We start from the raw sequence: 27,526 nt of genomic DNA on the forward strand, positions 1-27,526 counted from the left end.
GCCAGGGGGCGGGGCGGAGGCGGAGCCTACGTCCGGTCGGTCGGAGGACGCACGGGCCCGGGGGCGGGGCCTGGACGACCTGGACGACTGCTGCCCCAGCGGAGCGCCGCGGACGGCGACGGCTGCCGTGCGTCCGCCGCACCGGTAGGGGGCAGCGCGGACGCACGCAAGAGTCGCAGACGGAGCGAGAACCGGACCTGTGCGGAGCCGGGACGCCGAGCATCCTGGAGCCCCGCTTCAACATGTCAGTACCGCCCCCTCCCCACGCGCGGCGTGTCCATCCTCATTGTGCCCCCCTCCCCGTGCTTCTGTCCGCTCCTCCCCATAAGGTCGAGTGGCTCTGCTGCCCCGCGCGCTCTCCCCGTGTCTGTGGTTCCTTCCCAGAGCATGCCGAGCCACACCCACCCAGAGTCAGGTTCCCGAAGCCCCCCGCCCCCCAAACTCCACGGTGTGTGGCTCACTAGGAGGGAGAGGGAAACCGACGCACAGGAGGGGCAGTGCCGCCTCTCTGAGAACCCAGGAACCCCGCCCACAGTGGGTTGGGTTGGTACTGAAGGGGTTAAACCCGCGGGGAAGCCTGGGGTTTCTGGTCTAGAGGCAGACCTTGGGGCATCTTCCCTCCTGGTCACGGGGTGCGGCTGCTGCGGAGGTGGCTGATTGCAGGTGAGGGGCTTATAGCCTTCTGAGTGGAATGGGCGTGAGGGGAGGGGGGTCTACCAGTTACTGACCAGTGTGAAATTGGCCTCAAGCTCAGAGGGCCTTCCTGGACAGGTGGGGAAGGGAGCCAAGACGTCCCCTCTGGTGAGAAAGTGAGAATGGTGGGGACCAATGCCTCCCCACTCCCCACTGCCATAATTTTCCCCAGCATAGACCCTCCTGCAGCAGGGCTTGGGACAGGATGGGCAAACCATGGGGTTTGGGTGCAGGAGGTCTGGGCCCCCATCCTGGTGACGGTTGGAGGCCCTGTGGATGTAGGAAGGAAGCTATGGTCCTTATCTAGCTAGAGTGGCCATGAAACTCAGGCCAATGGGGAACCAGGCTTGCAGGAGCCACACTGCTGTGTGACTGTGAGCCAGGACCCTTGCTAGTGCTGCTGGGCCCCATCTGAGGGGACAGTTGGATCCAGGACCAGTCAAAGTGTCCTGAGAGAGGAGATGTGATGAGGGAAGCAGAGGTTGGAGAGATGCTATTGCTGGCTTTGAAGATGAAGAGGGGGCCATGAGCCAAAGAAAACAGGTTGCCTCTAGAAGCTGGAAAAAGGCAAGGAAATGGATTTTTTCCTAGAGCCTCCAGAAGGGAGCAGCCCTCATAACCTTGACTTTAGCACAGTGAGACTCATTTCAGATTTCTGTCTTCCCAAACCATTAAGATAATAAATTTGTGTTAATGTAAGCACTAGAAAAAAAAACCAACACAAAAAAAACTTCCCTGAGCTGGGTGGTGTTGGGGAGAGGACCATGGGCTGTGTGTCCCAGGCAAGGAAAACCTTCCAGGGAGGGGAAAACAGCCTGATGGGTGAGTGAGTGGCACCCCAGGATCAGTTATGTGGTGGGCATGGCCCATGTGGTTCAAGATGGTGACCTGGAATTTAGGGGGGGGGAGGGCAGAAGAGCTCCTGATAGCTGCGTTGCTTCTGAAAGGAGCCTTGCATGGGTTTAAGCAATGGCTTCACTGTGCCTGCTTTGCACGTTCTGTCTGATGGCCCACCAGTCGAGATGCTGTAGGGCTGGATCAAAGTCGTAGCCAGAGCAGGCTGGGGCCAGGGCTCCTGGGTTCTGCCCCAGCCTTTGGCTCTCAGCTTCCATCCAGTGTGGGCAGGACACCCTGAACCCATCCCCCCTGCTGTCAACCTGAGCGAGCTCCCCCAGGTATAGGTCGCCTCCAGTTCACCTGTGCTATCAAGTGAGTATGGGAACAAGGTGCAGCCCGCCACTCCCTTGTTCCAGGATGCATGGCTCCCCTAGCACTCTGTCAGCTCTTCCCTACCCCAACCCCATCCTCCCTCCTGGCACAGGCCAGCATGGCTGGTGTCCACAGGAGAAACACCCTGTGATCTGAGGAAATGCTACTTCCTGGAGACCTTGGCCTTAACCCCCAGCCTGGCACTGAGCTACCTGCAGCCCAGCAGGAGATGACCCTGGCTCCCAGCCTGACTCAGCTGAGCCTGGATCTTCCATGTAAGCCAGAGCTGACTCTGAGCCCTGGCCCAGCCATGCTGACCCCTACCCTAGACCCTACACACTGGATGGAGCTGATCCTGAGTACCAGCCCAGCTGAGCTGACTCTGGATCCTGCCTGCTAACTAGAGTTTACCCTGACATCCAACCTGGCCCAGCTGACCCAGGATCCTGCACACCAACCAGAGCTGACCCTGAGCAGCAGGCTAGCTGAGCTGACCCTGTTCTGCATGCCATCAGAGATGACCCTCATTCCTGGCTTGACTGAGCTGACCTTGGATCCCACACACCAGCCAGAGGAGACCCCAGCCCCCAGCCGGGCTGAGCTGACTCTCGAGCCTGTGCACTGCCGACCGGAGCTCCTGGACGCCTGTGCTGACCTCATCAACGAGCAGTGGCCCCGCAGCCGCGCCTCCCGCCTGCATTCACTGGGCCAGTCCTCAGACAATTTCCCCCTCTGCCTGATGCTGCTGAGCCCCCACCCCACACCCGGGAAAGCCCCCATTGTGGTGGGACATGCCCGCCTGTCACGAGTGCTAGACCGGCCCCAGAGCCTCCTAGTAGAGACAGTGGTGGTGGCCCGGGCCCTTAGGGGCCGTGGCTTTGGCCGCTGCCTCATGGAGGGCCTCGAGGTCTTTGCTCAGGCCCGGGGCTTCCGCCGGCTGCACCTCACCACTCATGACCAGCTGCCCTTCTATGCCCACCTGGGCTACCAGCTGGGTGAGCCTGTGCAGGGCCTGGTCTTCACCAGCCGACAACTGCCCGCCACTCTGCTCAGTGCCTTCCCCAGAGCTCCTTCCCTCCAGCCACCCTGCAAGGCCCCTAGCCTGACTGCCCAGGCTGCCCCAAGAGCCTCCAAAGGGCCATCACTGCCGCCACCCCCTCCCCTGCCTAAGCCCTTGACCACCTCACCTTCAGCAGGGCCCCCTCCACAAAGCCTGCTGGAGACACAATACTATGACCTGAGAGGATGCCCCATATTTTGGATGGAAAAGGACATCTGAAGGGCCACCTAGGGCAGGGCATTGTCTTTCTGGTTCAGTGGACTCCCCAGGACAGTCCCAGCCTCAGCCCACTGGCGATGCCTCAGCCCCTGGCACCTGGGGGCAGCTTTAGCCTGGGCAGTTTCCTGACTGCCAGTGGTACCAGGAGATGGCTCCCAGGCTGTGGCTCAGAGCTGCCAGTGTGGCTGAATAAATGCTTCTGTTGGGTGTGGCTATGACAGTTTATTTGTTGACCCCTACCCTCGCCTGCCAGCCTCATCTTAGGTCCCCTATTCCTGCAGGATCCCCCAGATCCACCTTGGCCCTGGGGCCATCGATGGAAGGATGCCTGCCCTTTGCCCCTCCCACTCTGCCAAGCCCAGGAAAAAGGGTGTCTATTCCCTTCCACACTCACTCACTCATCACTATTCACTGAGCACCTACTGTATGTCAGGCCCCGGACCAGGCACAGGCAATGGGGAACTAGGCAGACAGATAGGATCTTGCCCCAAGCGGACAGATAGATAGGGAGACAAACGGGCATACAGTGGCCAGAACCACACTGGGACTGTGGGAACCCTGTGCCCTCACTCCACAGCAGAGACCTGAATGCTGAGTGGGAAAGGTGGGGGGCGAGTGTTCTTGGGGGAGGAAAGATGGGAGAAGAAAGAAAAGGACTGTGAGAGCCATGGGTGGGGGAGGTGTCAGGGATGGAAAACATGAGAGCGGAGCAGCCCAGACCAGCTTAGGGTGTGGCTGCTCTGAGAGGCCTATGGGACCCCTGGGGGACCATGCTTTCCCCACTCCCCTGTGGGGAGGAGCTAGGGAAGTTTTCCCAGCTTTCCCTGCTATGTGGAATGTATGGACTAAGTTCACACCCTCTCTCCTGCAGGTTTCCATTCCTGGGGCATGACCATGCAGCTAGGAGAGGCCCTGGTGCTGGGGGTGGCCCTGTGTCTGGGGTGTGGCCAGCCCCTCCAGGGGGCCCCTGAACGCCCCTTCTCCGTGCTGTGGAACATACCCTCAGCACGCTGCAGGGGCCGCTTTGGTGTGCACCTGCCACTAGAGGCCCTGAGCATCACAGCCAATCGTGGACAGCATTTCCATGGGCAGAACATCACCATCTTCTACAAGAACCAGCTCGGCCTCTATCCCTACTTTGGGCCCAGGGGCACAGCTCACAATGGGGGCATCCCCCAGGCTGTGCTCCTTGACCGCCACCTGGAACGGGCTGCCTATCAGATCCATCGCAGCCTGATACCTGGCTTCACTGGCCTGGCAGTGCTGGACTGGGAGGAATGGTGTCCGCTCTGGGCTGGGAACTGGGGCTACCGCCGAGCCTATCGGGCAGCCTCATGGGCTTGGGCACAGCAGGTATTCCCCCACCTGGACCCCCAGGAGCAGCTCCGTAAGGCCCACACTGGCTTTGAACAAGCGGCCAGAGCACTGATGGAGGGCACACTGCGGCTGGGCCAAGCGCTGCAGCCCCGTGGGCTCTGGGGCTTCTATCACTTCCCAGCCTGTGGCAATGGCTGGCACGGTATAGCTTCCAATTACACAGGCCACTGCCGTGCAGCCACCCTTGCCCGCAACAACCAACTGCATTGGCTCTGGGCTGCTTCCAGCGCCCTCTTCCCTAGCATCTACCTGCCACCCCGGCTGCCGCCTGCTCACTACCAGGCGTTTGTTCGATACCGCCTGGAGGAGGCCTTCCGTGTGGCCCGTGCTGGGCACCCACATCCCCTGCCTGTCCTGGCTTATGCCCGCCTCACACACAAGAGCTCTGGGAGGTTCCTGTCCCAGGTGAGTGAAAGCTGGTATCTAGTGGGAAGGCATGGCCCTGTCCTAGGAAGAAAAGGCCCAGCCTTTGGCGCCCTGATCTGAGGGGAGACATTCTCTCACTGGAGGACCCGAGAAGCTACACAGAGGCTCAGTGCCAAGGGGCCCTACTCTAGAGGTAGAATCAGATCGTGGCGATGAGCCAGGAAGTTTCTGGAAGGTGAAGGTAGGCCTAGGTGGATTTGGCCAGCTCAGCCCTGGCTTAGCAGCTCTCTGCCTCCAGGATGACCTTGTGCAGACCATTGGTGTGAGCGCAGCACTGGGGGCAGCCGGCGTGGTGCTCTGGGGGGACCTGAGCATCTCCAGCTCTGAGGTGATCATATTGCCCCCTCCAGCCCGCCATGCAGCCCGTGTTGGGGGTCCAAGGGTGGGGGAGAGACCATGGCAGGGCCATGGAGCAGGCGCATTGATACATCTCTCCCCTTTCCTCAGGAGAGGTGCTGGCATCTCTATGACTACCTGGTGGACACCCTGGGCCCCTATGTAATTAACGTGACCAGGGCGGCCATAGCCTGCAGTAACCAGTGGTGTCATGGCCATGGGCGCTGCGCCCGGCGACACCCAGGACAACTGGAAGCCTTTCTACACCTGCAGCCAGATGGCAGCCCTGGAGCTTGGGAGTCCTTCCGCTGCCGCTGTTACCGGGGCTGGATGGGCCCCACCTGTCAGGAGCCCAGGCCTAAGCCTGGACCTGAAGAAACAGCATAAAGCCAGCAATCACCTGCCGTGACCCTCTTGTCCTTGCTGCCATTTCCTAGTCCTTGAGGATTCTGTCCCACTCTTGCTCTGCTTAGCTTAGCCAGTCCTCCTACACACACACCTCACTTCCCATGGGATCCCTGGGGAGTGGAAGGGGCCAGAAGAAAACATTTACACTATTTTAAAACAGGTGGCCCTCTGAGATCACCTGACCCCTCCTAAAAAGGAAGCAGTCCCAGGGAGAGAGAGACAAGGTTCCAGATGGTTAGGGTTGCCAGCCCAGGGCCCTGTTCCTACACATCACTGGGTACATCGAGACATCGCAGGAAGGAGACCGACCCAAGGGCAGGTGGGCCTCAAGATCTTGACTAAGGTCTGTCCTTGCTAAACTGTTGTCTGTACTTTGCTTTCATCATGAAGTCACTTTATCTTTCACTGCCTGAGGTCTGGCCGTTCACCTTGTTGTCCCAAGCCCCGTGCCCATCCAGTCGCCAGTGTCCGGCTGCAAGTGCCCAGAGACGCGAGTCCTGCGCGGTGCGCGGCTCAGCTTCAGAGCTAACGATCGTTCGCGTTGGCATGTGGCGGGGGTGCGGGGGACACAGAGCATTGTGGGTGCATCGTCCAGCTAGAGCGTCGCGGGCTTAAGGGTCACGGGAGAAGACTACAATTCCCAAGGTGCTCTGCGGCCAGCGCGCATATGCGCGCACAGCCCCCTGGGAATAGTAGTTTGGGCCGCGTGGCTGTGGGTCGGAACCCAACGCCAGGGACTCGCCTTCCCGGCGGCCCGTCTGGCAGGGCGGGGCGCTCCGACCGGTTTGGCCGGGCGGGGCGCCTAGCGAAGATGGTGGTGCGCGCGGCGTGTGGCTCCCGTCGCCTGCCCAAGTCTCAGCGCCGCACCCCGGCCGGCGCCTCGCTGGTCGGGAGCCCCAGTCCGCCGGGGCCCTGACCCCGCGCCCCTCGCGCCGACTCGCGGCATGCCCCGCGCCCGTAAAGGCAGCGCGCCCCGCAAGGGCGGCCAGCGCCGCAGAGGAGGTAAATGTGGGCGCGGGGCGCCTGATGAACGGCGAGGGGGGGCCCTGCGCGGGGTCCCGTCGCGCCCCTGAGGGCCCGGGGCGGGAGCTCCTGCCTGGCCCAGCTCGGCGGCCGGCACGGGCCCCGGGAGACGGCGGCCACGTGCGCGCCCCACTCGAGCGCGCCGCTCGCGGGGCTGGAGCCCGCGCTCCCGACCCTGACGCGGTCGGCACCCCCCACCCCCCGGTCTCGGCTCACCCATCGCTCCTAAGCTCTAGTTGCCTGCTGTGTCGGCCAGGCTGCAGGACAGAGTAGAAAGCTCGTCCCCTCCCCAGCCCCTGGTCCTGTATTGAGCTGGACTAGGAAGTTGGTGGGAGCCTGGGGGAGAACTGAGGGAGGGGGCGATAGGGAAGTTCCAGGATTTAGGCCTCGGAAGACCTGGCCCAGACCGTGGGTGGGCGCCCTCGAGCCCGCGGCAGCCCGGAGACGCTTATCAGCGTCGACCAGAAGGGTGTCCTGGTGTAGTAAACACATATGTTTACTTTGCAGAGATGAGGTGCCTGCTAGGCACCGCAGAGACCAGGCCGCCCCCCTAAATGGGGCTGGGGTGGGGAGATATCCGAGAGGGTCGTGATATTCCAGAAGGACTGGTTGTGGGGGGAAAGTTCACCAGTGGTGTGAGCCCCAGACTTAGGAACCAAGGAAGCCTCAAGGTTGGGGCTTCTGGGAGAGTCCTGAGAAGGGGCAGAAAAGAGAACCCTGGGGAGGGAACAGGCTGTGCAAAGGCCTGGCATCTGGAGGGACCCTGGCACAGTGAAGCTAATGAGGGAAGGCTGGGCTGCTTTGGCCGGTAGGGGAGCGAGGGAGGAGATGCGCCGAGTCCTGTGTGGGTGTTGAACTTTGACCGCATGCACGTGGAGCATGTAGTTCCTGAGAAGTAGGTCCAGCCTGGCGACCAGAACCCATTTAGGGCTCAGCCGTGGCTCCTGCCCTGGCCAAAGCAGAACCCACACACCCGAGCGTTCAGTTCTGCTGGGCCTGATGTTCCCCTGGGTTCACTTATTTTCAGGGGCTCGTGTAGTCAGGGGCCACTCCACCTTCTGCAGTTCCCAGGGGAAGAAGGAACTTCTGTGTTCATCCGCCCAGGGCTGAAGGCCTGGGATGGACCAAGGGTAGCTCTCATAAGACAATATGCTTGAAGCCTGGGGCAGCCACCCACATCCAGTACGGACTGGGCTTCTGCCCCCAGGGCTGATGGGTCACCTGGTGAGCTTGTTGGTCCACAGAAGAGCTATGACTAGTAACTTATTTAGTCACTGTCTTCATGCGCCTTACCCAGAGGAAGTACTTTTGCAACTCTTTTGCAGAGAAACAGGCTTTGAAGGCTGGGCGCCTGGACTGGTTGTACCCCTGTTAAGCTGTGTAGCTGGGATTTGAACCCTGGGTCTTTCTGAATCTAATAAGTCCCTGAATCTTGCTCTAGCCATTTGGGGGCATCATCTAGGCTGGTGGCTGAGCTCCCCCAGGATCTGCCTAGGTATGCTCCCACTTCAGACTGGGCCACAGGCCTGTGTGGGGCCTATGCAGCCCCTTCTGCTGGTGCCGGATGCTGTCCGACCGGTAGACCTCATTCCCTTTCTCCTGCTTCCTGGCTCAGTGTTCTTTGCAACAGTCCTTTTTGCCTCCCGCCCTGCCTTGGCTTTCTCATCTCTGAGCAGGGCAGCATTCTGACCCGTGTCAGGAGGCGGGATGAGCACCCTGCCATCACACATCAGTGGAGGCAAGCCAGTGCCCCGCTCTGTCCTCCCCAGGTGCTCAGAGCAGGGCCCAAGCCGACTCGGGTTCCAGCGAGGATGAGGCAGCCAGCGAGGCCCGCAGCACCGCCAGCGATTGCCCCAGCGTTCTTAGCACCACGGCAGAGGACAGCTTCGGTGAGAGTGCATGGGAGTTTGGTAGGGACTCATTGGGGGCTCCGTGGGCCGGGGCAAGAAGCAGGGCTAAGCAGGTGGCCTTGCAGGGGGTGATGCCATGGATGAGCAGAGCCAGCAGGAGGACCTTGAGGAGAAGTTGAAGGAGTATGTGGACTGCCTCACAGATAAGAGGTACCCCTGACTGCCAGCCAACCCCTACACCCATGTCCCTGCTCAACCCATGACAGATGTTACCCAGGTTGGGCTGGTCCACAAGACACCCTTTCTCTATCCCCTAGTGCCAAGACCCGGCAAGGTGCTCTTGAGAACTTGCGCCTGGCCCTGGCGTCCCGCCTACTCCCTGACTTCCTGCTGGAGCGCAGCCTTACACTGGCCGATGCCTTGGAAAAATGCCTCAAGAAAGGTTGGGTGTGGGGCGTGTGGGGCCTGAAATGGCCGGGTCCTGACCCCTGTGCATTGGCTGACTGGAAAGCATCCCTGCAGGGAAGGGCGAGGAACAGGCCCTGGCAGCTGCAGTGCTAGGCCCACTCTGCGTGCAGCTGGGTCCTGGAGCCAAGAGTGAGGAGCTCTTCCACAGCCTGCAGCCCCTCCTGGTCTCCGTGCTCAGTGATGGCACAGCTAGCCCTTCGGCCCGGCTCCACGTGAGTGTTCCATGCTCCGCGACACCCTTCCCTCACACCATCCCTAAGCAGAGAGGTGATTCCCCCTGCCTCCAGGCTCCCCTACTCTGAGGGTGAGCCCGCATGGCTGGAACCAAGGCTCACTCTCTGACCGTTGCCTGGCTTTGTTCTCCCAACAGTGCGCTTCTGCTCTCGGCTTGGGCTGCTACGTGGCTGCCGCTGATGTCCAGGTAAGTGGCCTTTGGGCATAGATAGTAGAGCATCTTGGCCCTAGCTCTGCCCCTGAGCCACTGCCCTGCCTCCCTGTGCCCTAGGACCTGGTCTCTTGCCTCACCTGCTTGGAAGGTGTTTTTAGCCGGTCCTGTGGTGTGGGTGGCTCCATAGCCCCTGCCAGCCTGCATGGCCTGTTCTGTGCTACTCTGCAAGCCTGGGCATTGCTGCTCACCATCTGCCCCAGCACCCACATCAGCCACATCCTCAACAGGTAGAGGCGACTGCCCACTGGGTATGAGAGGGGAGCGGTGCAGAGGTCCCAGCCCACACACATAGCTCAGCTTGCCCCCTCCCCAGGCAGCTGCCCCGGCTACTCCAACTCTTGTCCAGTGAAACTGTGAACCTGCGGATTGCTGCTGGCGAGACCATCGCACTGCTTTTTGAGCTCGCCAGGGACCTTGAGGTGTGAGGGGCGAGGGTACCTGCTGACACCACGTGCCCACCTCAGGCTGGATGCAGGAGATGCCACAGAATACAGGGCAGCCTTAGGTCATTGTAGAGTGGAAGTAGCCCCAGCACAGACTCAGGTGCCAGGGGCTGTGTTGGGGTCCCTGAGCAGAGTGGTCTGGTCGAGACAGGGGCCAAGAAGGGATTCAGGGGGGCCAGGGAGAGAAGAAAAGGACTCCTCAGTGAAAGGCAGGGTTTGGGCAACCCCATGTTGAGAGCCAGCAGAGCTCAGGCCCCTCTCACATGCCCTCCCTCTCCCTGCTGCAGGAGGACCTGATTTATGAGGACATGGACGCCCTCTGCGACGCTCTGCGCACTCTGGCCTCTGATAGCAACAAGTACCGTGCCAAAGCTGACCGCCGGCGGCAGCGCTCCATTTTCCGAGCCGTGCTGCATTTTGTCGAGGTGCGTGGGAGGACGTGTGTGTCCCAGTGATAGCTCGTCCCCAGGCACAGCCACCAAGCTTAGTCTTACAGGTTCCTCTGCCCTGCAGGGTGGCGAGTGTGAGGAAGAGACAATCCGCTTTGGCCTTGAGGTGCTCTACGTGGACAGCTGGGCTCGGCGCCGAATCTACGCTGCCTTCAAGGATGTGCTGGGGTCGGGCATGCACCACCACCTTCAGGTGGGGAGGCTGGCAGAGAGGGGGCACCCAGCTTGTCTGCTTCACACTGGCCCAAGCTCACTGTTCCCTCTGCCCCCAGAACAACGAGCTGCTCCGTGACATCTTCGGCTTGGGCCCCGTGCTGGTGCTGGATGCCACCGCCCTGAAGGCCTGCAAGATCTCACGATTTGAGAAGGTTTGTATCCTTGGGCACCTCTGTTTTCCCTTTGCTCCCGCTGCCTGGAGCTCTGCCGGGGTGAAGGAGAAGCCCTGGGCCTCCCCCTCCCCAGCTCCCCGGCTCATCGCTCTTTGCCCCACTCCAGCACCTGTACAACGCCGCTGCCTTCAAAGCTCGGACCAAGGCGCGCAGCCGCGTGCGGGATAAGCGGGCAGACATCCTCTGAGGCAGCACCACCCGAAGAGGCTGTCCACACCCTTGCCCATATTTTTAACAGAAGACAGCGCAACAGCTGGTCCCTGCCAGAAATTGTTGCTTTATTTTTTTAATGACTAAACCAAAAACAGGCATTGGGGTGGGGGGCTGGAGGCCAGGCCACTTGGGATTCTGGCTCTTTGCCCCTGCGCTCTGCCTCACTGCCTTTTCCTACCCTGTCTCAGGTCAGGCCAGATGTGTACCTGTCCAGAGCTGTGGGGCAGTAGGGGGGCTGTCCCTTCCTTCCTTTCCTTTCTCAGGCCTTGTTCCCCTGGATGAACCATTTCCTTGAGGAGGGTGGGGATGCCATCTGGACAAATGTCACCACAAGTGGGGAGGGGAGGCTACCTGGAATGGATTTGTGTGCTGATTTTTAAAGACTACTAGAGATAATTAAACTGAATGCTCAGCCTTCTGTGGCCCTGCTCCTGGGTATTTCTGCCTGTCCCCCCTGCCCATTCACCACCCCAGGCTTGGGCCCAGCTCCTTCCCAGCTCCACCTCACCTTTGCCCTCCAAGAGTCTCTCCCCAGATGTCCCTCCTACTCAGAGCTTGGACTGTCTTTTGAGAGCTGGACCCCCACTGGGAAGCTTGGCAAAGTTTGGGTGACTGGGGTGGGGGCAGCTATTTCTAGACTTCTGAACCTGCTGTCTGAGGGAGGCCAAAGCGTGCTGATAGGCTGCAGGAAGAGCCAGGAGGCTGGTATCACTTCCTCTGACCTTGGGCCACCCAAAGTGGGGCCTTGGCATCAGGAGGCTTGGCTAGGCCAGGGCTGAAGAAGCCAGGAGAGGCAGGCAGCTGTGGGGCCAGATCAGGTTCTTCTACAAAAACCTGACCAAGGAAGTAGTGTGGAGCAGCAGTGGGAGAGGAAAAACCTGCCAAGGGCCACTTTATTCCCCCCCCCACACACCCAGACTCCGGGTCCAAGCGGCATCTCAGCTGGGTTCTCGCGCCTCACTGGAGTTGAGCCTGCGCAGCTGGCTGAGGCTGGCCAGCCGGAGTTTGAGCAGTGTCTCCTCCTGCGCCTGCAGTGTGTACGCCATCACACGTAGGGATTCACTCTGCAGCACTGCGGGCGGGCAGGAATGGGGGCTATCGGACCGGAATGGGGGCTATCGGACCATGCATCACCCCACGACTCCCATCCAGCTCAGCATGCTGAGAACACCCACCCCACCCTTCACTGCCTCGGCCTCTGCAGTTGCTCCCTCCAACTGCACAGAAGGTCCTCCCAGCCCCACTTCCTTGCCCTTGATTCCTGCTGGCTTTCTGCGCCTCCATACCGCTCAGGTATACGGCCAGGATGGCAAGCCCCAGGCAGGTGAACACCAGCAGTGCCAGCAGCAGCAGGAAGCCCCCGCGGCCGGAGCCAGGCTGGCCACACAGCGACGGCGGCAAGATGCCCAGCAGCTCATCCCACGGCTGTGCCTCCTCGGCCAGGTAGGGGCACAGCAAGCCTGGGGGGCAAATGGGTGGAGCATCAGGAAGACAGTGGATGCGCTCGCTCTCCTTTCCCAATACTTGAGTCCCTGTCCCCTGCCCCCCTTACCTCCGCTGTGTAGGTCGCTGATGGACTCCACCCGGTGCAGGCGGACCTCCTGCACATGGTTGGGGGCCAGTGATGCCCTGTTCCTCGGGCTCGGCATTGGTGCCATGGTGTCTGCTGGGGCAGCATAGGGAGGGTTGGTTCAACCGGTGGGCCACTCCCTTCTCCTGGGTGGCTTTCAGAGGCAGCATGTGCTCAGCAAAGATGGGGTAGGACAAAGGGACATGGGGCTCTCAATCCCCTAAATTCAACTTAGGAATGATCCTCGATTTTGGAGCCAGGGCGACCCCAGAACCCCGTAGGCCTGATTCACCCACAGTAACGGGGATGCACTTGCTCACGTTTTGTTTCCTTCCAAGCGCTCCAGGGACTTTCAGGTATTCCTCTGCTTGCTCATTTCTAGAGAGGAGTTTGTCAGCCTTGGAGGAATAATCCCACAGCGCATGAAGTTCATTCCTGCCTCTTCTGCTCTCAGTTTTCCTTGCAGGCCCTGGGAGTTCCCCATCAGGCCAGAGCCTGGTGACCTGGTCCCCAGCAGAAGCAGCGCCATGCTAGCCAGCGGCGCCTTTCCCTCCTGGCCTTGGCTGTGTTCTCAAATGTACTCAGTGTGATTCTGCTGTACTGCTTCGAGCCCTGCTGTTTTCACTCAGAATCACAGTGGGAGACCTGCCTGTGTTACCAGACTGTTTCTCGGCCCTCTGAGGTCTTCCTTCAGGCGTCCCTCTGAGGCTGCCTGGGCATTTAGGTTGTTCCATTTCCCCCTTGGAAATTAACAACCCCTAGAAAAAGACATATATTGAGGACGGAGACTTCTCTCAGTTTCCCGATAGTTAATCAGGACAGATTCTGAGAAGCAAAGTTAATGGATCCAAAAGCAGGGACTTTTTAAAACTCTTCAAATGGTCCAGAACGGCTGCCCACAGCCCCCAGAAGGGTACACCACCTCCACTCTTAGGCATCTCCAGTGAAAAAAAATTTATATGTACATGTGTACACGTATTTGCTGAGAGATGAAAAAAGGCCTTTTTTGACCCATTTGGTTGGGTCTCTGCTTGGGGGCCTGATATGTATGTGGCTTCCTAAGTACCCACTCCCAGCCTCTGCCCAGTTAGTCACTGGGATCTGTGTACTTTTCCTGAATTTTAATTATTTTTTGATCGATCAAAATAGTAATTTTGTGATTTCTAAAAGTCGTATTTTCTTTTGGTTGTTCTTTGTCTTGATTTTTAAAAAAAAATCTTAGCCCCTTAAGACCCCCAGATACCCAGCTGGAAGCTAGATCACACATTGGGGGGCACTGAAGGGTCATCTCTTGATAGGGGCCAGGGTGAGTGGGCTCTCTGGGTTTATCACTTTCTGAACAGTAACTCAACCTTCATGATTTGCCTAAAACTGACCTGTGACGTGCTCAAAAGTGAAACAAAAATAGGTGCTGCTAGTGTTCTGTCTGGGTGGTGTGTTGCGGGTCCTATTAAACTCCTTTGCACTTGGCTGTACTTTTCCCACACTTTCTAAATTGAACTCAGATCTGTTTGCTACCAGGAAAAACACATAGTAAATCTCATTGTTAAGACCCCAAAAGGAGGTAACCTTCCCCCCCACCGCACAACAATGAGCTGGGTCACTCCCATCCAGTGTAAAAAAAATTTTTTTTGAATTAAATCTATTGAGGTGACATTGGTTAAGACGATTACATGTTTCAAGTGCACATTTCTATGATACATGATCTGTATATTGCATTGTATACCCATCACCCAAAGTCAAATCATCCATCGCCATATATTTGACCCCCCCTAAAATTTTGAAAATGTGATGGGGGAGTGCACTAGCTGAGCCAGGCTGGAGGCAAGGAGCAACTAGTCCTGCATCCCGGCCAGCAGCTGGACCTGAAGCTTCTTGGGTCCCTGCTCTGGCCCCTCTGAGTCTCCATACTTCTTGCATGTAGTGGAGCAGTTAGATGAGTGGTCATCAAAGTCTTAACAGTCAGACCCACCAAGGGACCCCAATCTAGCCACTTGGGGCCATTTAGGCCCAAAGTGGAAAAAGTCAGAAGCCTATTTACTTCCTGGGCCTTGTGCCCAAATGCTCCCTGCAACCACTGCCCACCCCCAATCCCAATTTCTTCCCTGAAGGAAGAGCTGAACTGGCCAGGCAGCTGCCCCACCCACACCCACTTGGCCACAGCCTATGGTTAACCCTCCCACGACTGGGTGGCTCCCCCAATCACTCCCTGTTGTCCCTAGCATGGGAATAGGGCAGGGCCTGAGGTGAGAGGTTCAAGGCATGGTGGGCCTTCCTGTGTACAGGGTGCAGGTCCCATTATTTGAGCTGGGACATGGTGACTGACGAGTAACTAAAGAAGTGAGGTCAGTGGGACAGGGCAGGTTTCTCCCTGGTCCACAGGCTCATAATTCTGGGTCCTTGCCCTCCCTCCAACATCTCCTACCTTCTTGGGTCTCCTCAGGCATGATTTTGTGGGCAGTCAGGGGCCCCGATGTCAGCACCCAGTAGCAGGACAGGATGGAGGCAGCAGTAGCTCCTCTGAGAACCTGGGGAAGGCCTGGCTGCCTCCCAGCCTGGGCCTAAAATAGGCCTGAGCTCAGCCCACTGGGCTATATTTAGAGGGGGAGGGGTGGAGTGACCCACATGGGCCAGTATGGACTATTGACCTGGTGATGGAGCCCAGACAAGGGCACACCACCACTAGTGCATGTGCCTAGGGGCTCTCCTGGGGAACCCTGCCACTCCCATATATACACAAGCCTGGAGCCTTGGTGTCTTCAGACAAGCTGCCGCAGGCACACCTCCAGCAATACCCACGTGGCAGCCAGGACATGCAAGGGGGCCCTGTGCATCTCCACTTCTCCACCCCCAAGACCCCTGCCCACAGCCGGATGGTCTCTCCAAGCAAATGTGGAATAAGCACCCACCACTGTGTGGCCTGCTGGCATCGGACTGAGGATGATGGACAACCGGAGCCCAGTGCCACAAGGGCTCAGAGAACCCTAAAAGGGGGGCAGATATCCCATACATGCAGGCACCCATGCTGGTCAGTGGGAGGACCCAGCTTGAAGACTGGTACTTCTGTTACTGAGCCCACAGCCTTGTGTAAAGGACTGCCCCGTCTGGCCTGTTTTCTCATCCGTAAGTGGGAATAACTGGTTCCTCCCTGCCGTAGTACACACGAGATTGGAAACACATGTTTGGAGCACTTGGCACAATGCAGTTGACCCTCCTTTTCACAAGAGCACACAGGTCACACGAGGTTGAGTGGGGACGCAGGGCACCACACCCTCGGACAGAGAAAGTGGTCCAGCTTAGGGCCACCCTCTGCTGTTAGGTCCCTGTGTCACTCCTTCCCAATTGGGACAAAGCAGTACAGTGGGGCTCTGCCTAAAACATCCCACACCCGTCACCCCACTGTATTACACTGGCCTCGACCTTTCTGACAGCAAGCTTGTGCCCACCTCAGGCCTTTGCACTGGCCCTTTCCTCCTGGAATGTTCTGTCCCCAGATACTCCCATGACTGGTTCCTTGTCATTTAGCTCAAGTGTCACCCCCTTAGTGAGGCCTTCTGCTCACATGCTTTTCCACATCACCCAATTTTACTTTCTTCATAGCACTTAGCCCAGAAATGATATCATTTAGGATCTATTGTGCGTGTATCTCCACAGGCCCCATATGACCCACTCAGTCGCCTGGTAACCACCTTGCCTCCTCAGCACGCACGCTTAGAAACTGAGGTCCTGAGACTGCTAGGAAGGTGCCCAAGGCCACACGGCGAGACCCGGGGCCAGCGAATGTGCCGGGGCCGTTCCAGCTTCAGCCGATAGTGTTTATTGCATTAGTACAGGGGCTCGCCCGGCCTGTTCACAGCTTTCCGCGCCTGCCCCGCGGAGGCCCCTCTCCGGGCGGGCGCTCCGCCTCCCCACCTGCCGGGCCGGGCCGGGCCTGGGCCGCCCCTGCGGGGCTACATTCACGGGTTATCCTGTTAATAAATAAGCCGGCGCGGCCGCCCCGGCCAGAGCTGTCCGTGGGCGTCTCGGGGGGCCGGGGACCGCCGTGCGCCCGTGCCCCAGCTGTACGCTCCCAGGGTCCGTCCAGTCGCCTCGTCTCCTCCCGTCCCCGGCGCGGCGACGGCCGAGTCACCAGCGCGCGGCGCTGCGCGGGCCCCGCTCGGCGCGCGGCTCGGGGCCGTGCGTCCGCCGGTTGCGACCCTTCCTCCGGGGCTCGGGCGGCGGCGGGCGCGGCTCGGGCTGCGGTCGGCACATTCGCAGGGAGCTCGCGCCGCCGCCGCCCGGCTCCACCAGCTGCAGGAAGTCCCGGTACCAGAGCTTGGGGCTCGGCGGCGCGGCGGGCGCGGCGTCCCCGCTCCGGGCCAGCCTCTCGGCCTGCGCCGCGCTCAGCACGTGCAGCACCAGGCGCCGCAGCGGCCGCGAGAAGCCCTGCTCCACGGCGGCGCACACGTACGCGCCCGCGTCCCCGCGCCGCAGCCCGCGCAGCAGCAGCCCCCGCGCCGTGCGCTCCGCGCGCTCCGCCGCCGGCACCTGCGGGGGGGCCAGCGTGAGGCCGGGGGCGGGGCGGGGCGGGGCGGGGCGCCCGCGGCTCCGGGCCCCGGGGTCGGACGGGAGAGGCCACGGTCGCCGTGACCGAGGGGGAGCCGCAGAGTTGGCGCGCGCAGGTGCACATTGGAAGTTGGGGTGCAAGGGGGCAAGTGGTCTTCGAGTGCGGAAACCCGAACAGAGCGGGGTTCGTTTGAATACGGGGGGCGGGTCAGGGCACTCAATAGGCGGGGGAGGGCAGGGCTTTTGGGGGGTTGGTAAAGAGCGGGAGATGCGGGAGAGGGAGCGGTCAGGAGCCTAGTTGGCAGGAATGGGGCCTCACCAGGATGAGGGGCCAAACTGGACCTAAGGGGTCCGGGCAGGCAGAACCTCACGGGGCGGGGCTGGACCTCATCTAGATGTGGGGCCTCATTAGTCAGGGCCGTAGGGGGAGGGACACGGGCCTGGCTGGGGACTCTCCCCACCCCACCCTCACTGCCCCCAGGCTCACCGGGGTGCTGGCCCCCTCCCCTGCGCGCTGGAAGGTCCACTCCACGTGCGCCTGCAGCGAGCGGGGCTCACACTCCAGGAAGGCGCTGCCTCCCTCCACGCCGAACACCTTCCGCTCCAGCAGCGCGGGAGGGGACGAGTCTGGGGGCAGCGAGGGTGTCAGATTCAGGCCGGGCAGTGGGGGTGGGGCATCTCCAAGGGGTGAGGGGAGGACCGCTGGGCACTCACCGCCGGAGCACAGCGTCCTGGGGTCGCCGTTCTTTATGTCTTGCCGCCGGAACCGCCTGGGGGACATAACACTGGAGCCTCCCCAGCCCTTCTTTTCACCAGGGACCCCTCCCGGCGGCCCGCCCCGGCCCGCCCCGCGCCTGCCCACCTCTTGGCACTAGGCTGGAAGCGAGTGCACCTGGCCCCGTCCCAGGCGCAGTAGGGGTCACGCGCCAGGCAGCATTCGGCACAGGCCAGGCCGTGGGCAGCACAGCGGTACAACGGGATCTGGGCCACTGCGCTCCGCGAGGCTACGTACAGCTGGTGCTAGGGGGCACGAGGGGCTCGGGGCTGACTGCGGAAGGCCCCGTGCCCGCCTCCCATCCGTCAGGGATCCCTTCCCCACTTGACAGATGAGAACACTGAGGTCTTGGGTCACACAGTCTAACAAAGGCAGAGCCTACACTCAAACCTGGGGCCGCAAACTACCAAAGGACATGCGGGGTTGGGGGCACCCACTCGGTCCATTCCACCCTGGAGACTTCTGGTCACTTACCCTCTTGGAGGAGATTTGCATGGTGGTGACAGGTGCAGAGTCCTAAGAGAGAGAGAAGGGGTGCTGGGGGTCGGGGCTGAATGGAGTGGGGGTACCTCAGATGATGGGTGCTAGGCCTCACCTCGAACACCTGCAGCTCCTCCAGGAGCAGCCCCTCGTCATCAGTCTGGCTGCCCTTGGGGACTGAGATCACCTTCAGCACTGTGCCAGCGTCTGCAGGGGTGAGGAGGGGTGAGTGGCTCTTTGTGTTCCTGGACAGCGAGGGCCCGGGATCTCTTCCCCTTGGAGGCCTCTACCCTCAGCGTGGTTGGGTTGATGGAGAACGTGGGTTGGAACAATCAGAGCAGCATCCAGGAGACGGGGGCAGAGCCCAGGCAAAGGTGTGGAGAGGGGACTGAACAAGGGGAGCTTCTAACAGACCGTGGAGCCTGGACTGGGTCTGGTGGGTGGTCATGGCAGGACCCTGACCTGTGCCAATGAAGAGGACGTCGTAGTGTCCGTCAGCAGCTGCTACTCGGTCTGCGACAATCTGGGTGAAGGTGTACCCGGCACCCACTTGTAGGAAGAGAGGGCGCCCCCCCATGGGCAGGATGGAATTGTACATGAGGGGATGGTTCCTGGCAAACTGGATGACGTCATCAGGAAAGTCCTTGGTAGAACTGAAGGTGCCAAATGTCTTGCTGGGGCACTGGGGGGTGGGGAGGAGGCACAACAGGGATGTGGTATGAGGGGTTGGTCAGCAGTCCTCCACGAGAGACCTCTGGGAGCCTGGAGAGAGTGTGTGTGTGTGTGTGTGTGTGTGTGTGTCTGTGTGTGTGTGTGTTGGGGGGCAGGGTTTGGACAGGGCCCTGTCCTGGGAATCTAAGAGAGGAGACCCAGCCCTGCCTTTGGGAGTCTAAGGAGGAGACGTGGCCTTACCCTGCGGAGCCCTGTCTGATGAAGTTGACTTTTTTTTCACCAACAACAAACGGTAGAAACCACATTTAACTAAGAAGACCCCAGGCCAAGTTCTCCATCTCTGAGGCATTTAGTGGGCTGTGGTCGGGGTCCCTGGGCTACATACCATGCCGGGCCGGGGGTAGGGGACACGGCCCTGGTAAGACACCCACTGGTGCGTGGGCCCCTCCTTGTGGGCAAAGGGTCCCAGGAAGGCCCGGCGCACGTCGTTCATGCTGTACACGCACACGGCAGAGCCCTGGAAGACGCCGCTGCAGGCGAGAGCACCGGTAGAGCGGCAGGCCCCGCGGGGCCCAGGCTGCCCCACACGGCCACCCCCGCCCCTCACCTGGAGGTGGAGAAGACGGCATAGAGCAGCGGGGTCCAGCGGTCCCTGGAGGACAGCAGGAACACGTCCTCTGTGGGCAAGGGGCCTGGTTGGAAGAGGGCACGCAGCCCGCAGGCGGCCAAGCTCCTGCGCCTGTGCCCCTGCACCCCTCCCCCCACTCCATCCCTCACGCCTGGCACTCACGGAGCTGGTCAAAGTGTGTGTCACCCTCGATGCCCGGCACTGAGCACACCAGCCGCGCCTTCAGGAATGTGGTCCACTTGTTGACCAGGCTACGCTGGCCGCCCACGTCATTCTGTGGGGTCAATTGGAAGGGATGAGGTCAAGGCCCCAAAGGCAAACGGGTGGAGTGGGGTCACTAGATGTGGCTCAGGGACTCCTCACCCGGCAGATCTGGCCGATGCGGGACACGGACAGGCGGCCCAGTGCCTGCGAGGCCTCCACTGCTGACTCACGAAAGAAGAAGAAGATCTTGTCATCGTCCGGGTTCTCACTCTCCGGAATCCAAAACACCTTAATGAACTTGGGCTCTGGCCACAGGAAGAGGCACGGAGTCAGAGAGGCCCTGGCCCCGACCCCCGGATCTGCTGTGCGACCCACATGCCCCACTGCTCCCTCTCCCAGGAGCCGGTGGGCAGCACCTGACTCCCCGGCCTCCACAGCCAAGTTCAGACGGCGCAGGGATGGGCTGAAAGGCCAGGGCCTGCGAGTCAGGGAGCCGCCACGAGAGGGCGGCAGAGACCGCGGCTTCCTGGGCGCCCCCCACCCCCACCCCCACCCCCACCCCCGCCTTGCCCTGATAGTTCCCCAGGTCAGTGGCTTAAGAAAGGAGAGGCATGGAGTCTCCGCTTTTACTTTCACTCATGAATCTTATTCTCTAGCAGGAAGCAGGCGCCCCACTCCTGTTTCAAACACTCTGCTTGGTCCCATCAGAATAAACTACCCTGGCCCATGACAGTTCAGGTCCCTTATCATTGCTCCCTTCATAAACCTGTTTCTTGGCATGTTCCTGCCCCAAGGCCTTTGCATTAGCTATTCCCTCTGCCTGGAATGCTCTTCCCTCGGTCCTGCTGTGCTTTGGGAAATAGCTCACACCTGGGTCAGCAGAGCGGCTTTCTTTACCCAACCCTCCCACCACCTGCACCTGGTCACCCTTTCCCCTCCCCCCCTCTTTATTCTCTCATTGGTCTGATTGCCATTGGAAGTGATTTTATAATTTGTTAGGAGGTCTGAGAACTCAAAGAGGGTATGGGCTATACCCCCCACAGGGCCTGCCACTTGGTAGTACTTGCTGAGACCTGGCTGTGCCCATTACTCACTTATTTTATGGGCTTTACTCAGTACCTGCCCTGTTGGGGATGAGGGTCTCCTCCTGCCACTCCCACTAGTCTCTCACCATTGAGCCAGCGGGAGTCGTGTGGCTCTGTTCGGAGACTCGGACGCTGGCCCAGGCTGCGGAAGATGGTGAAGTCCCGGCCCATGAGGTCTGCGGCCACCCCAGAATACAGCTCTTCCTCTGCAGACAGGGCGAGGGCTGCTCAGCCAAGCTGAAGGCTCTCGGGTGGGGAGGCCTGCGGAGCTGTGGGGGCCCCGGGGAGTCAATGAGGCTATGGGGATCCCTGGGGCTCCTGGGAGGGTCTTGGGACTTTGTGAGGTTCTAGAGTCTCTGAGGGGTCCCAAAGTTCTGTTGGGATCCCAGCCTTTGGACTCACCCACCAGCACGGAGGCCGCACGGTGCCTGGGGTCATAAGGACTCTTGCCCTTGCCATCCTCTAGCCTTCGAAGGTCCAGGCGGAGCATGGGCTCCTGGAGGTGGGGAAGTTGTTACTGCCAGGCCCTCCCTTACTCTCCCAGCCACCCTCTCTGCCTGCATCTGGCCTTACCTCCAGCCGGTGGCCCACTTCCACAAAGGCACAGGTGGGGTGGAAGGCCCCGGTGCCACAGGCCAGCAAGTGAGTGCGGTTGTAGGCATGCAGCAGCTTCACGAAGTTCATGCACTCGGTCTGGTAGGCAGGCGGGAGCAGGGACAATGAGGCCTCCCCCAGGGAGGCGACCTTAAGGGGTCCCAGCTCACCAGTGGCACCCCCACCCCTTCCTTTCGTCTGCATCAGCCCAGGCAAGTACCGACATGGGCTACAGGGACCTGGGTGCCGTTGGTGACCCACCCAGCCCACCTCTCACTAGCATGGGTACACAGGGAAACACAGGCCTGCGTTGCCCCCTGTGACTCACAGGCACCCAAGAAGAATCACATGAGCCCCCACCCTGACTCACTACCTCCAGACTTCAGCCACCTCACCCCTTGCCCCCATCCCTGCCAGAACAGACAGGCCTCTGTTTCAGCACTGCCCCGTCTATGGAGTGAGGGGCTGACCCTCCTGCTCCCACCCGGGCAGCCAACACTCACACCAATGTCCTTCCCCGCCCAGTTGCACTCCTCTCGCCATTCCACAGGGGCCGGCCAGGCCAGCTATGGGGGATCGGGAAGGGGGAACACGGGTCAGGGACTTCGGGTGCTCTCTGGCTAGGGTGTCCGCTCAGGGGACCCATCCCCCTGGTCTCGCCAAGCAGTCTGCAGTTCTTCCCAGGGCGCTCTCCCTGGGAAGCACCACCAAGGCTGGGGGCCCCTGGCACCTTCTTGGCCCGCTTGCTGATGTTGTCCAGGCTGAGGGAGGCCACGTGATTCTCAGCGCCCACGAACAGCCGTCCACGCTCCTCATCCACCAGCAGAGCTTCGTAGCAGCAGGTTCTCGGCAGCCGGAAGGTCCGGAGGCCGTGCTGGGCCTGGAGCTCTGCAGAGGGGACGCCACTGAGGATTCTAACGGACGCTTTCCCGGGCCCTGCCTCTTGTCTCTCTCACAGGCCAAGGTTGTACGTGTGACCCGGCCCACGCACACCTGAATTCACACCTATGCGAGTTTACATTGGTGAAGGCCCACCCAGGCGCGAAGCTTCCAGGGTGGGCAGTGCAGCCACCCCCCGCCCAAGGGAAGGCAGGTTGGGCTCCTGGGCGTGCTCGGACAAGCAGGGTCTCCAGGCAGGCACTCTGGGAGGCCAGGGTTCTGGGGGAGGCCAGGCATACAGGGAAAGCCAGAACCCCAACCCAGGCTGAGGCGTCCCCGCCAGGAGCCTGAGCTCAGGGCCATGCCACTGCCTAGTAACCGCTCCTGTGTGGGGTGTGCAAGGAGCTCTAATGGCCCCCACGCCTCAGCTCCCCGGGAGCAGGGGATGGTACAGAGGCAGGATCTGTTGCCATGGGGACAGAAAGGGTCTTCCTGGGAAAGCAGAGGGGAATGTGGGCTGAGGCCAGGACAGGGTTAACTGGAGATGGCTGAGTGCTCCCAATCCAGCCGGGTCAGGTGGCACACAGGTCAGGTGGTGCGACGACAACCCAGCGCCCCCTCCCGCACTGGGCCCCTTCCCTGCCCACCTGAGCTGGGCCTCCCGCCTGCCAGGTGCACCTACCTTGGAAGGAGAACCGGAGGCGGGGAGGGCTGGGGGAGGCGGCCCTCAGCACCGCCGTGCAGAGCAGGACCAGGGCTGAGGGAATGGCGGCAGCCCCAGGCCGCCCCATCCCGCTCAGGGCGCCCAGGGCTCAGCAGGCCTCGGCAGGCGCGTGTGGAGGAGCCTTGAGCCGCCCTGGACTCTGCCCTGGGATCTGGAAGACGAGTTGCAGAGAGGGCAAGGGAGGGCAGCTGAGCTGGGGGAGTCCCGGGGGATCAGATTACAGCCCCCAGGGGAAGGAAGCTGGGGGGTCGCATTCTGCTTCCGAGTCCTCCCCTCCCTCCGAGGGTGCCCTGCCTGGCCACAATCACAGACACACCCACGCTGGGCACACCCTTGGGGCACCCCCACACTGGCAGGCACCCGCCCCACCACGTCACCCTCCCCAGTACCCCGCCCTCCCACATACACACTCACAGACATTAATTCACACACTCGGTGCGCCTACTTCGTGCCAGCCTGGGACTTGGGCTGGGGACGCTGGGGGACACAGACAGGAGGTGGCAGAGCGCCAACAAGGACTCAGATCGGTGCGTTTTAGAGGGCTCCAAGTGCAGCGAGCAAAACAAGCCGGTGGTGGGAGAGCACAACAGGAGGGGTCAGGCCTCTGGAGGTGGCTGTGCACCCGCAGCCTCAGCGACAGAGGCACCTTTGGGACTGGAGCCAATGGTGCGGGAGCCCTTGAGTGTGAATGTTCTGAGGGTCCCTTTGCGTATCTGTATTGCACGTGTGTCGTATGTATCACATACACGCCTGTGAGGCCACGTGGCATGTGTATTACATATGTAGATATGTGGCACGCATGTGTGCACACGCAGCATTGCATGTGTGTTTATGCAGTGTCTGTGTGGTGTGTGCACTCACGGACGTCCATATGTGTGTCACAAGTGCGTGCATGTGTGAATGTGTGTGCACACACAAGTGTATGCGTGTCTATTTGGACAGGCAGGTGAGCAAAAACAACCTCAGAGTCCATCCCTGCCTTCAACTCGGGGACACTCCTGGAGCCCATTTCTCAGAGAGAGAAGTGCTGCCCAGGAGCCCCAGGGGCTGGGCAGGAACCTGGGCTCTGACCCGGGACTGCTGGGATCAAACAGCCCAGCTCAAGCTGGCTTCTCTCCCCACCCGAGGGTGGACTGGGCTGGTCACACAATGAAATTCTGTGAGCTCAGACTTCAGACCCAAGAGAAATCAAGTGGGGAGAGCCAAGGGCCTGAGGCAGCCTCTCCCCCCAGCTAAGGGAGCAGCCCGCCTCCCTGAGCCTCTCCCTCCCCTGCCCTCAGCCTCAGGGCTTCCCCATCTTTGAGCCCCTCCACTTCTCCGAGCCAGAGCCCTTCCCGGGACCCCTCAGATGGGGCCAGGCTCTGGCCTCAATGGCCACCATCCTCCCAGAGGCAGGCTGTGCAGGTGCGGGGCACCAGAGCCCTGGCGTGGGGCAAGGTCCTGGGGTGGGATGAAGCAAGGGGCACAGCTGCTGAGGCACGTCCCAGACCGCTCCCCCCGCCCCTGCCCAGCTCCACAGCTGCGGGACCCCTTCCGTGCGGGGGCCCCCACCTCCCTCCTTCCCTCCGCTGCCTCTTCTGGTCTGGGGGTTCTGCCACAAAACATCCAGCTACCTTCCCAAAGGCCCCCAAGAGCTCCCGCAGCAGCGCCCCCTCCCCCAGCCCCTTCTCACCCCGCAGAAGGGGAGAAGCCTAGGGGGCGAAGGGCACCCTCCAACGGCCCCTTTAAGAAGCAGCCCCTGCCCCCGCCAAGCCGGCCACCGCCCCACACGCGCCGTCAAGTTTATGGGGCGGGCAGATCGGGTGACTGGGCAGGCAGCCTGGACGGCTGGAGATGGTGGCCGGGCCAAAGTGGAGGGGGCACACAGGAGGGGTGGGTAGGGATGACCCCCCGTGGGGCCTCACAGCAGTAGGGCGCCCCAAGCAGCAGTCTGAAAGGGGCTACCAGTCAAGGTGAAGGAGGAAGGAGCAAGAAAGAGCCCCCAGCCCCAGGCAGAAGGAACAGCTGGTAGAGGCACCCCTGGGGGACTCAGGTTCTTCACCTGTCCTTCCACAGCTGGGGCGCAGGCGGAGGGTAACGAGGGGCCCAGCTGCCACCTCAGCCCCAGGAGCCAGCTGGGATGGGAGGGTTGGAGGTCAGGGGAGGGGGTTCTCAGCTGGAGGCCTGATGGGCCCTCAGGACCCAGTCCCAGTCCTTCCTCACCACTCAGGCCAGTACCTCTGCCACTTGGCTGGCAGTGGTTGCCATAACAGCCAGCCTGGGGCAGTAGAGGAGGGCCAGAGAGGGGCAGGCAGGGCAGGCAGGAGGTCTACTATGCACTGCGGGGTGAGGGCCCACCCAGGCACCACCTGTCCCCAAGGGAGTGTCTCTCACAGATGGGACAGGGCTCCTACACTTCATCTCGGAGCCTCAGCTGGGAAGGGTCTGGGGGCTTGGCTTGAAGCTGAGTCTGGGGACGCACCTTGTCTGGACTGCCAGGGGTACTTTTTTAGAGGAGCTGAATGTTGACAATGGCTGAGTGGGGACCTCAGGTCTACCTGGGTGTATGTGCCAGGACTGGAGGATGGGCTTCCACCCCTCAACACCTCCCCAAAAGGCATCCTCCTGCAGGCATCCTCAAGGGAGGCCAGCAGCCGCTCAGGGGTCAGCAAGGGAGGCCGTGTGGCAGTGGCAAGTACACATAGTTCTGCTGCCATCTCCTGCCAAGTGCCCCGGGGTAGAGGAATCTGTGCCCAGACAGGGTGGGGTCGTGCCTCTTTCCTGAGCCTCAGGGCCTGGTGTGCCTACCTGGCTGGCTGACTGGCAGGGAATGGTAGGGGTCACTGGGAGAACCAGGGGCCTTCCCGTAGGGTTGGGGAGGGACACACCTCTGCGTGACCTTCTGGGCTTCCGGGATGCACCTCTGCCTCCTCCCAGGCTCTCTGCCTTGGACCTGGCCTGCCTCCCCCCGCCCCATGCAAGCAAACAAAATTCTTTGGCTGTTTACAATTTTTCCACCCAAGCAGCCAAGATCAGCAAGTGCCTTTGAGGTCCCCACCCACACCCGCTGTGCCCCCTACCTGCCCCCACTGCTTTTAGTTCTTCAGGCCCAGGGTCCCAGCCTCTGTTTCATTCACTCCCTAGCCCTGTGACCATATGAGAAATGGAACCAGGACACCCCCCCCCCCATCTTTCCAACATCCTGGGATTCAACCCCCAGCCAAAGGGCCTGGGCTGTCCCTGGGCCACCTGAGACCTTCACATTGTCCTCCTAACTCCAGATGTGTCCCCTCCCTGGAGCAGGAAGGGAGGTCCCCAGGAGTGGGAGCTCAAGTTGTCCCTGTCCCCACAAGGTGTCCTTTCTGCTCCTCAGGTCCAAGTGTATGCCAGGCCCTGGGCAGGGACCTCATGGGGACAACACTAGGAGCAGGGTCATTGGCTGCGGGTTACACTGGGCTCTGGAAGTCCCCAAGGATTCTGGAATCAGGCAGCCTGGGCCCGAGTCTTGACAGAATGGGACAAACCACGGGAGGCAGCTGAGGTCCCTACTCCTGCCTGCACCCCAGCCCTAGGGCCACCCCAGGCTCCTTGGCCCCCACCCTTTGCCAGGGCATCCGTGTGCAAAGGCCTGCCTGGGTTCTTGCCCCGGTGCTGCCTGTTAGTGGCACAGGCTGCCAAGGCCTCAGTTCTTCCTTCTGGAAATAACTGGATTGTTGTGCCAAGTCCCAGCACCTGCCTCCCGACCCCTCGTCACCAGCTGGGCCTGGCCCCTGCACCCTGCCTGGGCTCTGGGTGGTGTGGCTGGGGGAGGACATCCATCTGAGGAAGCCTGGGCTGGGTCACCTTGGTTCCCCACTCACACCTGCTTTCGCCATCAAGGCGAGTGGCTCCAGCCTGCCCCGTTCTGGTCACGTGGGTACTAAGATGTGCTCCCCGGGCACTTAGGCAGGGGGGTCCTGCAGAGAACCTAACTGAGGCCTAAATTCTCTGACATTCCGCACCCACCCCAGGGGGTCTCCTGGGAAAGGGTCTGTCCAGGCACTTCCCCACCCACCCGCAGCCTAGTCTCCGAGCTCCCAGGGGACCCCTGGCCCACCTTTTTGGAAAGATCAGCTCCTCCCTTCCTTGCCTGTTCCCCTTTCCTTCTGAGGGCCATGTCAGAGCTGAGGTGGAGGGGCTGAGGGAGGGGCAGCCAGGAACCCTGGGCCTCCGACTGTGGCCCTGCCCCCACCGCTCCGCCCCTACCCTCCGCCTCCTGCACATTCCTCCCCGGCTGAGGTCAGCCCCTCTGGGATGGGGCAGCCCGCCCCCCCCCCCAGCCACATCACAGCTCTTCACTCACTCCTGTTTTCCTCATTGCCCAGCGAGGGGGACTGGGGG

At 61.1% G+C, this 27,526-nt stretch overlaps 5 protein-coding genes across 9 annotated transcripts; 3 read left to right on the forward strand and 2 right to left on the reverse strand.

Moving 5' to 3' along the window:
- Positions 1–159: 159 nt before the first annotated feature.
- Positions 160–3,390, forward strand: NAA80 (N-alpha-acetyltransferase 80, NatH catalytic subunit). 3 transcript variants are annotated; one of them, XM_087824710.1, is made up of 2 exons: positions 160–244; positions 2,015–3,390. In XM_087824710.1, exon 2 carries the CDS (start codon positions 2,408–2,410, stop codon positions 3,179–3,181), a length of 774 nt encoding a protein of 257 aa, XP_087680836.1. In that variant the 5' UTR covers positions 160–244; positions 2,015–2,407; the 3' UTR covers positions 3,182–3,390. The 3 variants fall into 3 exon arrangements, with proteins under 3 accessions (XP_087680836.1, XP_087680837.1, XP_087680838.1); XM_087824711.1 differs by having other exon boundaries at positions 164–244; positions 2,307–3,390; XM_087824712.1 differs by having other exon boundaries at positions 183–244; positions 2,336–3,390.
- On the forward strand, positions 168–6,364 carry HYAL3 (hyaluronidase 3). 2 transcript variants are annotated; one of them, XM_087824709.1, is made up of 4 exons: positions 168–244; positions 4,053–4,963; positions 5,223–5,312; positions 5,432–6,364. In XM_087824709.1, exons 2-4 carry the CDS (start codon positions 4,070–4,072, stop codon positions 5,705–5,707), a joined length of 1,260 nt encoding a protein of 419 aa, XP_087680835.1. In that variant the 5' UTR covers positions 168–244; positions 4,053–4,069; the 3' UTR covers positions 5,708–6,364. The 2 variants fall into 2 exon arrangements, with proteins under 2 accessions (XP_087680835.1, XP_087680834.1); XM_087824708.1 differs by lacking the exons at positions 168–244; positions 5,223–5,312 and having other exon boundaries at positions 3,457–4,963.
- Positions 6,365–6,657: 293 nt separating this feature from the next.
- On the forward strand, positions 6,658–11,764 carry IFRD2 (interferon related developmental regulator 2). The gene is made up of 12 exons (XM_087824713.1): positions 6,658–6,730; positions 8,521–8,640; positions 8,727–8,811; positions 8,919–9,043; positions 9,124–9,281; positions 9,440–9,490; positions 9,575–9,744; positions 9,831–9,936; positions 10,248–10,385; positions 10,474–10,602; positions 10,682–10,777; positions 10,905–11,764. The coding sequence occupies exons 1-12, from the start codon at positions 6,673–6,675 to the stop codon at positions 10,983–10,985; spliced, it is 1,317 nt and encodes a 438-aa protein (XP_087680839.1). The 5' UTR covers positions 6,658–6,672; the 3' UTR covers positions 10,986–11,764.
- LSMEM2 (leucine rich single-pass membrane protein 2) lies at positions 11,702–13,110 on the reverse strand. Its single transcript, XM_016223118.2, has 4 exons — positions 12,999–13,110; positions 12,564–12,692; positions 12,298–12,471; positions 11,702–12,083 (listed from the first exon to the last, which is right to left on the reverse strand). Exons 1-4 carry the CDS (start codon positions 13,108–13,110, stop codon positions 11,950–11,952), a joined length of 549 nt encoding a protein of 182 aa, XP_016078604.2. The 3' UTR covers positions 11,702–11,949.
- A 3,383-nt stretch (positions 13,111–16,493) lies between these two features.
- SEMA3B (semaphorin 3B) lies at positions 16,494–27,308 on the reverse strand. 2 transcript variants are annotated; one of them, XM_087824715.1, is made up of 18 exons: positions 27,243–27,308; positions 23,126–23,318; positions 22,295–22,452; positions 22,068–22,130; positions 21,544–21,663; positions 21,373–21,466; positions 21,057–21,176; positions 20,045–20,190; positions 19,844–19,955; positions 19,661–19,730; positions 19,439–19,583; positions 18,844–19,063; positions 18,497–18,588; positions 18,376–18,417; positions 17,989–18,146; positions 17,841–17,896; positions 17,614–17,753; positions 16,494–17,108 (listed from the first exon to the last, which is right to left on the reverse strand). In XM_087824715.1, the coding sequence occupies exons 2-18, from the start codon at positions 23,232–23,234 to the stop codon at positions 16,707–16,709; spliced, it is 2,247 nt and encodes a 748-aa protein (XP_087680841.1). In that variant the 5' UTR covers positions 23,235–23,318; positions 27,243–27,308; the 3' UTR covers positions 16,494–16,706. The 2 variants fall into 2 exon arrangements, with proteins under 2 accessions (XP_087680841.1, XP_087680840.1); XM_087824714.1 differs by lacking the exon at positions 27,243–27,308 and having other exon boundaries at positions 23,126–23,501.
- Between the last annotated feature and the right edge of the window lie 218 nt (positions 27,309–27,526).

This window comes from Miniopterus natalensis, chromosome 15 (assembly GCF_054644295.1).
Source record: "Miniopterus natalensis isolate mMinNat1 chromosome 15, mMinNat1.hap1, whole genome shotgun sequence".
Classification (NCBI taxonomy): domain Eukaryota; kingdom Metazoa; phylum Chordata; class Mammalia; order Chiroptera; family Miniopteridae; genus Miniopterus; species Miniopterus natalensis.